Genomic DNA, 9,279 nt, shown 5'->3' on the forward strand with positions numbered 1-9,279 from the left:
TAAATTCCCTTTTTAAATTAATGTAAACTGAGTGAGGGTTGTTAATGGGTAATGTATGTTTCTATGTCAGGGGAAAAGGAGGAAACTCAAAACAAAAAGTGACAATTTAATAAAAAGGGAATTATACACGTTTCATTGTGTATTTTTGTCTCTGTTTCTTAATTATATTAACAATGTTTATGTCTTAATGGCACAAAAATCTAAAATAATGTTTTCATCTCTTCATACAAATGTCCCAATTGTTGGATTTTATATTTAAGATATTTTCTCCAACACATTGGTCTTCATAATACATCTTATACCAACAGATGGCACAATACACTTACTCTACATTAAGTCTTATGTCATGCTTAATACACCATGCACATCACAACATTCTCAAAAGCTTTTTTTCAAAAAGCATACTCTGTATTGTCCAGTACAATGTACTTTAGTAGTTATTTAGAACAGCTTGCTGCTTCGTAAGTTTAATTGAATCTGACCGCAATCAACATGCACTGAGAAATCCAGCTTTTGCGTCAGAGTTGAATAAGCCAGTTCAGTTAACTATTCCAAAGTCTTTAATCTTTTTGTTATTTGCTACATGCTGTTACAAGGGATTTACAGCTCACTTTTGATCAATTTAATGGATCCTTGCTAAATAAAAGTATTAATTTCTTAAGCAAACTTGCAATGAGACATCACAACACACTGTATTAAAATACAACCTTTAATATAAACAAGAGTTTCTAAAATAAGCAAACGTTGGGGATAAAGGCAACATAAGTTCAAATTCAATTATCCAATGTATAGTAGAGATGGAAAGGAACCCACACAGAGATCGAACAAATGATATAAGGCACATTTTGCTCTTTATGTCAGAATATGGGATCCCATTTTGCATCGTTTCTCTGAACCTTGTTTTAGTGTGTGTATTTAGCATTTTTCACAGAACATATACAAACAGTACTGACTGCAGCATGTAAAGACTTGACTAAGGCCCAACCTAACCAACCTAATTCACTTAAAAAATTATACTCTGTATATTTAGGTATAATTACTTTATGCAAAAAGGCAGATTTCCATGTCTATCAATCTATCTGTAAAACTGAGACTGATACTGTAAAACATTATAGTGCAGTGGCTCACAATGGCTTCAGTGATGTGGTCAGGGACGAATATAGAATATTTTAGAAATTTATTAATTACATATCCAAGTACAATTATATATGTAAACATGAATTAGGTTGGGCCCCAGCCTCAATGCAAGATACCATCATGGCTTTTTCCCAGAGGTGATATATTTATATATTTGTCCCATCATGGAGGGTGTTTTCAAAGAGAGGTGGTACAAATTTTGTGCATGTATAAAAATGCAAGACATTGATCATTTTGAGATGCCTAATCCGGACCTCATGTACTCATACACAACATAGCTGATGCTGACAGCTGGGATCACTTTCATGAAGTTGGGCAGGATCCCACGGTAAAGCCCGAAAAAGCCCTCTTTCTGCATGATCTTCTTCACTAACTTGGACATGGATACCTGCTCCGATCCCTCCATAGATGCTGGGGAGATTAAAAGGAAAATGTTAGGCAAATCGCAGTGCAAAACTGACATATCCTAGTGTGCATATTCTGGTCTCAATATTTACCCTGGGCCTGCATGCGTGTGCGGACCAGGGCGAGAGGGTAACTGGCCAGCTGGCCACATGTGCTAGAAATGGTCCCACAGCCGAGAAGAACCAGAATTCCTGGATTAGCAGTGTCTTTAGCATAGCGAGACAACCAGGCATTCTTCAGGGTCTGGAGAGAGAGAGAGAGAGAGAGAGAGAGAGAGTCAAAATTACATTTATTCATGTTTCGTTTCGACCACCCATCAATGAGGGAAACAACTGCAAGGATTGCCCATTTTATTAATAATCACAGAAAACATGCCTAAAAATTGTGTTTTTGCACTTCAGATTAATAAAATAAAAAAAAAATCTGAGAAATATTGATTTATAAGAAATGCAAAGTATGATTCCAATACATTTTCTTTAAAAAATCTTTTATAAATGTTTCTTGCACATAAATATGCAAGCATCTGCTACATTTTTAAGTAGGTCACAGACCTGAAATACTTGAAAAATGCCTAGAGGTGCAACACCTAGTCTGAAAATATGAAGCTGATATAATATTCAGAAACTGGGTATATAGTCTAACAATATAATCTTGAGGTATTTCAGTGTTCCAGAGTTTGTACTCACCTCATACACTGCTAAATCTATTCCAGCATACGGAATAATTCCCAGGATATTGGGCACATAGCCTTTATAAAAGGCCTTCACTCCCTCCTTCTTCAGAATCTTCTTGGCACAGTCAAACATCCCAGAATACTGGCCAGTCTTCCTCAGAGTAAGTCTTGTCTTCATTACCTACAATAAAAATGACGAATTACTATCATAATCATTTACCTTAAAATGTCCACCACGTGTCATATTGCCACTGAGGGCTACAGTTCATTTTAAAAGGGCAATGTTGGAGCATAATATATCAAATCACATAGACATCTACAAAATCAAAATTCTAGTCGGTCTTCAAAACACATCATAGAGAATAATCAATCTCCAAGGGTCTCATTTCTAACCTCCATGGGATAGATGGCTGTTTGAGCGGTCGCACCGGCTAGAGAGCCAGCCATGAACCTCTCGTGTGACTGGATTTTCCCACCGTCTTTGGCCAGCAGCTTCTTATACTGTTAAAGTACAACACAAAACACATTAGGCAAGACTGATTTAACACGTAAAAGCTTATCCAAACAAAACTGAGATTTCAGATTTCACTCTTTTCATTAGGTAAGGGAAATGCAATCTTCTCCCTTGCAATTATCCTCTGTCCTCCACGCCGGATTACTAGTCCAGGGTTTTGTGAATGACTGCTGTTAAAATAGCTCTCATTGACACGCTGCTTGTGTAAGACACTTAAGCAATGTCACTTGAGCAACTGGCTTTCGTAATCACAGCCATGTCGTTATTTAGTAAAACAGATCCATAATCTACAATTGCATATTTAGTAACTGACATTTCAACCAATATGATCCGTTTTTTGCTTATTTTTGCTTCACCAGGAAAAATAATAGCTCAAAGATAAAAAGGAAGATTGTGGCAAAGAAAAATACAAAAGCGGAAGTGGTTTTGAGAGTTTGTGGGTTTCTTGGTAACGTGGGTTTCTCAGTGTCACATTGATCATATCAGACTAGATATTTAAGATGAAAGCTAGAAATATTCTCTCTCTATTTTCTCACCTGCTCATATGCCATGAACTTGATTGCAGTTTCTGGGGCGATTTTTATAACATTGACTCCATTACCCCGCCACAGAGAGGCCACGCCCCCTTCTTTAATCATCTGCTTGAACCCGTCCACCAGACTGATTTTGTTGGATTTTGAGGAATGAACCTATAAAAGTATAGATTTACTGTCATTATGCCATTCAAGGAGATATTAAGTTAATTACATGAAATACATTATAATATTTATCACCCGATTCAAATTTCAACTGATCATAAATTATTGAAGCAACTATTTCAGCAAAATCATTTTCTTTATAAGTGTTTTGTCTTGTTTTCCAATAAAACTACATTAAAAAAAAAATGTAACTACATAAAAATATTTTTTATTACACAATTTTATTCTTAAGTAAATGTATCTTGTTTTATGGATGAGTAAATATTTTACAACATAAATATTGATAAGGAAATTTTTTTTTTTTTTTTAGATAAAAATGTAAATTTGGGTTTAGCCGCACCTGCATGAAGACTTTCATTCTGTCCAAGGGGGCGGTTCCTGTTCGAGAGACGGCCCCTGCCATGCCCCCAGCAACAAGCTGCTTCCACCAGATGCCTGTTGTCTTTTCCTCCTCAGTGAACTCATCTGGAATAGTCAGACTGTCACCTATATCCAACACCTAGCACACAACAGACGTAAAGTTAGTTACTAACCGAGTATAATACAGAGGAACTTCCTAAACCACACTAAACCATACGTAATGACAAATAAATTACATATTTTTAGGGCTCAAACCAATATTTGAACTCTGAGAAAAAAGGTTCTTTGTCTTAGTGTTGGATTGAAATATGAAAATAATATGCAAATATGAGACAGGCAAACATCAGGCATGAAACATAACAGTTTCTGTGTGAAAGCTGCAGTAGTAAGTAGGAGATACACTGGCATCATTGCATGTCCAACTGTGACCTTTAACCTTTCAAACTGCACAGCTACTGACTCCCTGAAGATTTATCTTTCGTAAAGGACAATTAATTACAACCTTGCTTCTAATCCAAGTTAGTGTAATCTAATGTCATCAACACTGTCATCTTATGTAACTGCATCACAGACTCACACCGCATTTTATTAAAGAGACACACCACCCAAATATGAATATTCTGTCATCATTTACTGTGAGTCATTTGAATTAGAAGTTCAGCTGTTTATAAATGAAATATAACTTAATAGCAGAGAGAATTTCTACCACTTTTTATTTTTATACTTTTACTTTCTATCTGTATATCATAAGAAGGGGCTAAAGCTCACTGGGCCAAAAAAGCTTTGGCCTCTATGAAATAACACAGATCAGAGGACCTACCATATCTACATCCATCACATATACGGCCTCTTCATCCTCAAAATCAATGATGAGCCATTCTCTCTCGTGCTCCTGCAGCAAAGCCATTCTGATACTGTGCTGCCAGCCCGTCTGACACCAGCCGTGGACGCTGACAACTGCAATGAAGACCTACTGCTTCACCTGCTCTCCTCACAATATCACTTCTTCATCTTTGCCCATCAGTGCAGCAGTCAGATGACGAGCGCATTCAGGGCTAATCCCAGTACAGGACAGTCTTAAATTAGCTTCGCTGCAATTGGCTGAGATGACTCAAGCCGAACTTGCACTGCTCAAAAAAATCTGAAAATCACCAAGTGACTGGCTTATTTTAAGTCTAAAACTTGAAGTTAACCTGAAAAGATTTTAGATAAAAGAAGCGGACAACCACAAACATTGTATTATTTAAATTGTAAATAATAAAAATAGGGCTTTGGTTTGTGTTAGAGGTAATAAAGTCGTATTTATGATGAGTTTTACCTAATACTTGCACTCTGAACAAATATTTGTGTAACATTCATTAACTTTTGACACTTAATGAGTTATCCTTCCCGTCTCAACACTTTTCCCATGATCCCCCAATACTCCCCACTGACAGAGGGATATAAATGGCTGGCCAAGCTGATTACAGGGCTACCGAACTGTGTGGTTGACTAGACAACTGCCTGGGCCGATGACATGTGACCGTTTGACTACACTAAGCAGTGCCGTCATCATAGCATCTAGTAATCATTGTAACTGATACCTGATTCAAATCAGATGGAAATGTATGCAATATGTGATATAATGATTGTGTGGAACTTACAGTTGAGTGTTTCCAGTAGCGTATGATTTCCTGAAGGTCATCTGCTGGGTTGAAGAGGAAATGCTCCCTCCATTCATTCCAATCCACAGTCATAGTTCCATCTGCATCAATACTGGAGGACAAAGGGTCAAATTAGAGAAGACATGTGAATCTGGATTACAATGTCCTATGTGAAAGTTATCCTAGAGCCTACTGGGTGAATCTCATGAAATTGTCAACTGAACCGGAAAGGCTATATTAAATGTTTTTTCTTTATGTAATATTTGTATACATGTATGTAATTATATATAAAAATACTAAGCCTATTGCTGAGACACTTCTATCCCATTTCAAACAACTACTAATCATTTCCTGCATGATAACCACAGAATTTTCCAAGAAACTCTGCCTTTCTCTGCAATACTTTATCAGCGAACTAATTCGATTAACTGTGAGTATTTTACAAGCAAAGACTTTATACAAGCATGTTGTGTACTTCACTAATCACGGACAACACAAATGTGCATAAATGATTAAAGGCCTATTTACAAGTTAACACTATGACTTTATCATTACATTAAAGCAAGTGAAATTAGTATCAGGTGTATTATATTTTGCATTTAAGTGAGTGTAACCTTTATTGTCCAGTCAGTTATAGGCTGCTTTGCTATACATGAAATTAAGACTTGGATGGGTTTTGATCATGGTCTGAATAGACTTCATTCATTTAATTCTTGGTGTGAGCAGGCCTTAGAAGTACCTGTGGAGGATCTTCTCTGCATCTCGATCTGTCAAGTTTAAGCCCAAGTCTTTAAATGATTGCTGGATCTCTCTGGCATCGATCCTACCTGCATATGCAATTAATGTTGTTAATAAATGTTTATTTGGTGATCAACAAAAGCAGAAGGTGCAATGACAAGTGTTTCAGTTTGACTCTAAATTAGCATGATTAGTGGATGTAAGTAAGACTTTACATTACTGGATGTAAGACTTTAGGTCAAACTCATTTATATAGCACCTTTCACAATATACATTGTTTCATGTTGTTGTCTACGATGCCTTGATGCTTTAACATAAAGAGGTTTTAGGGTACAAATGATCCTATGAATCTAATGGTTAAAACGGATTAGTGGATTAGTCCTGAAAAAAAGGAGAGCAAAACACATACAGTACAGTATACTTCAATCTTACCATCCTGATTTTTGTCCAGACTCTTGAAGGTCAGTCTGAGTTTTTTCTCGTGTTCTTTCAGATACTTTGAAAACTCCTCAAAGTCCAGGCCTTCATCCTTATCAGTGTCTCCAGAGGCAAAAATTTTCTGTAAGAGAGAAACATAAACAGTCCATGAGGTTCCTGGTAAATGTGCATCACTGAGTACTGAACCTAAACATAAACATTAATATTTATGCACATCGCACAGATTCTCTGCAAACAATAATTTCTAAACCTTATGCTAGATTTCAGAAAAAGCCCTTTAGCCCTCATTTCATATTCAAACAGTCCCAGCTTAGTTTGTTCTGACAGCACTGTCGGCTTTAGAAACACTGCCACCCTGTGTTGTCATTCAGATGCAATTCACACTTCTACAACGCAGAAATGTAGGTAATACAAATCTAAAAAGCAATTCGACAAGCAAATTCCTCTCTGAAATCAGTATGGACAAAACAAGAAAAACAGTATAATGTATCTGTGTCACCTGATGAGTTTGCAGGCACACTCTCTGTCTTTGAACTGATAGTGAGTCTCGTTTGTTTAGGCGAGGTGGGATAATATCATCTATCTCAGGGGTAAGGAATGCCATCAGATAATGGAATGTACAGGGCTTAAAGCAAGAAAAGATCTGAGGCCTGAAAAGTTGTCCGGGAGGAAATGTGCACAATGTATTGAATAAATTTAAAAGTGCTCTTTGCCTGAAATCAGGAATGGTGCCTGAGAACTTTAAGCCCTGAATGTATGTTTTATATGAGCATGAGCAGTAAAGGAGTGTCTTCACCCACCCTTCTGCTTTAAGTGCACTTCCTTGCGTAAGACAGGAAATGGCATTACCTATCTGTGATTGGAAAACCCTATCTGAAAGAAAGGACAGCTGGGGGAATGTTGAGGCAGATCTGTTATTTACTGTAACTTAGTCGAAGTTGTGTGACTTCTAGCACTTAAATAGCATCAAATATTACTAGAGGAGGAGGAAGAAGAGGAGGAGGAGGAGGTTGTGGGCTGGCACTAAATGCATAATTTCTCCATCATATCTTTTAACTACTACTTAAAGTATTTTACTACAAGGTTTAGCTTAGAAGCATTTGTTATTATCTACAACATCGAACAAAATGGTTGATTTTACATAGTAAATTTCTCCAGCATGCGAACAATATAGGAACCCAACCGCCTGTCAACGTGGTTTAGTGGGTTATGCGGTTTATACTACACCCAATACCCAGATCTACAGCAAAAGAGAGTCAACAATAGAAACACAGTGAGCCAGTGAACTGGATTTACCTGCGCTTCTCCTTTCCCCATAGAGAAGCCCATAGCAGCCAGGCCCGTCTTGAGCTCGGACACATCCACTTTCCCATCTTTATTAGCGTCTAACTTCTCAAACAAATCCGCGAAAGTTTTCGTGTTGTCCTCCTCCAAACAATGCGATTCGGTGAACACGAATTTCCTTATAAGCTGATACATGATGCAGTGCGACGTACGGTGTGTTTATTGATATTTTTACCGCGCTCACGAGATCCAAAGGTTGCAGGGAAACTGCGGAAGAACAGCTGCAGATGTTGCCTGGCACTGGAGAAAACAGACCCTCTCTTAACGTCTTGCCCTGCTTTGTTAGACTAGAGTTATCATTCTTTTATTGCCACTATCGCTTGGAACTCTGTATCAGGTTTAAAGTGTAGACTTTCGTCCGAGCTGTGCTGAGAAGGAGGGACTAACGTTTACATTACTACGGTATTTGCCTGCGGTGCTTCCTCGCCCTCGTTTAAGACGGACACACCCAAATGTACACAAGCTCAAGAAGTGTTTTTTTTTTTATTTATTTATTTTTTTTATTTGACACACTGCCATTTTTCATGGCGCCATGGACTATAATGTCTATTAATTACTCGCAACCCTTGGATAGATAGATAGATAGATAGATAGATAGATAGATAGATAGATAGATAGATAGATAGATAGATAGATAGATAGATATATAGATTATTATTAGTCTGTTTATATAGGCTTATATATTTATATAGACTAGAGTTTCAAAGCAGTTTTACAGAAAGTCATGGCTCATAACAGGTTTGATTATTTATTTTATTTTATTTTTTACCAATAAAATATTTGTTTTAGTTTTATTATTTTATTTGTACCAATAACATTATTATTATTATTATTATAGCTTGCCTGCTAAAAATATGCAATCCATAAAAGTTGTCTTAATATGATACAGAATATTCAGTTTAGTGTTGCACAGCTGTAGAAACAAATCCCTGTCACCCTAAATATAGCGAGTTACTACAGTAGTCAGATATGAATGGGATAAATATAGCTTCAAAAGACTGCATAGCAATTATTATAATTGCAGTACATGTTAGAGAATCAGATATCAGTCGAGGCATACACACTAGCCTGAGTTTCTAGTTGATGGCGAGAGGCACTTTTGAAACATTCACGATACTTTACTGTGTAGCTGTTACAATAACCCTTTAAAGGTGCTCATAACAATCTCTAACGATGTTTTTCTTACAATATAATTTCTATATCACTAAGTATGTGGGATATATATTAGACAATAGCCCTGTGAGGCAAAATGTCTCTGTTACAAATTGTCTGAAGACTCTGAACACTCGAGGTCCTCCAGAACTGCTGTAGCAAAATGCGTGACAACTT

At 36.9% G+C, this 9,279-nt stretch overlaps 1 protein-coding gene across 1 annotated transcript; it reads right to left on the minus strand.

The window, feature by feature from the left end:
* Positions 1-691: 691 nt before the first annotated feature.
* On the minus strand, positions 692-8,377 carry slc25a24 (solute carrier family 25 member 24). Its single transcript, XM_042777957.1, has 10 exons — positions 7,903-8,377; positions 6,601-6,727; positions 6,170-6,257; positions 5,431-5,542; positions 3,768-3,926; positions 3,266-3,418; positions 2,609-2,716; positions 2,229-2,396; positions 1,635-1,785; positions 692-1,548 (listed from the first exon to the last, which is right to left on the minus strand). Exons 1-10 carry the CDS (start codon positions 8,083-8,085, stop codon positions 1,367-1,369), a joined length of 1,431 nt encoding a protein of 476 aa, XP_042633891.1. The 5' UTR covers positions 8,086-8,377; the 3' UTR covers positions 692-1,366.
* Positions 8,378-9,279: the final 902 nt, after the last annotated feature.

The sequence above is a fragment of the Cyprinus carpio genome, chromosome A20 (genome assembly GCF_018340385.1).
Source record: "Cyprinus carpio isolate SPL01 chromosome A20, ASM1834038v1, whole genome shotgun sequence".
NCBI classification, from domain to species: domain Eukaryota; kingdom Metazoa; phylum Chordata; class Actinopteri; order Cypriniformes; family Cyprinidae; genus Cyprinus; species Cyprinus carpio.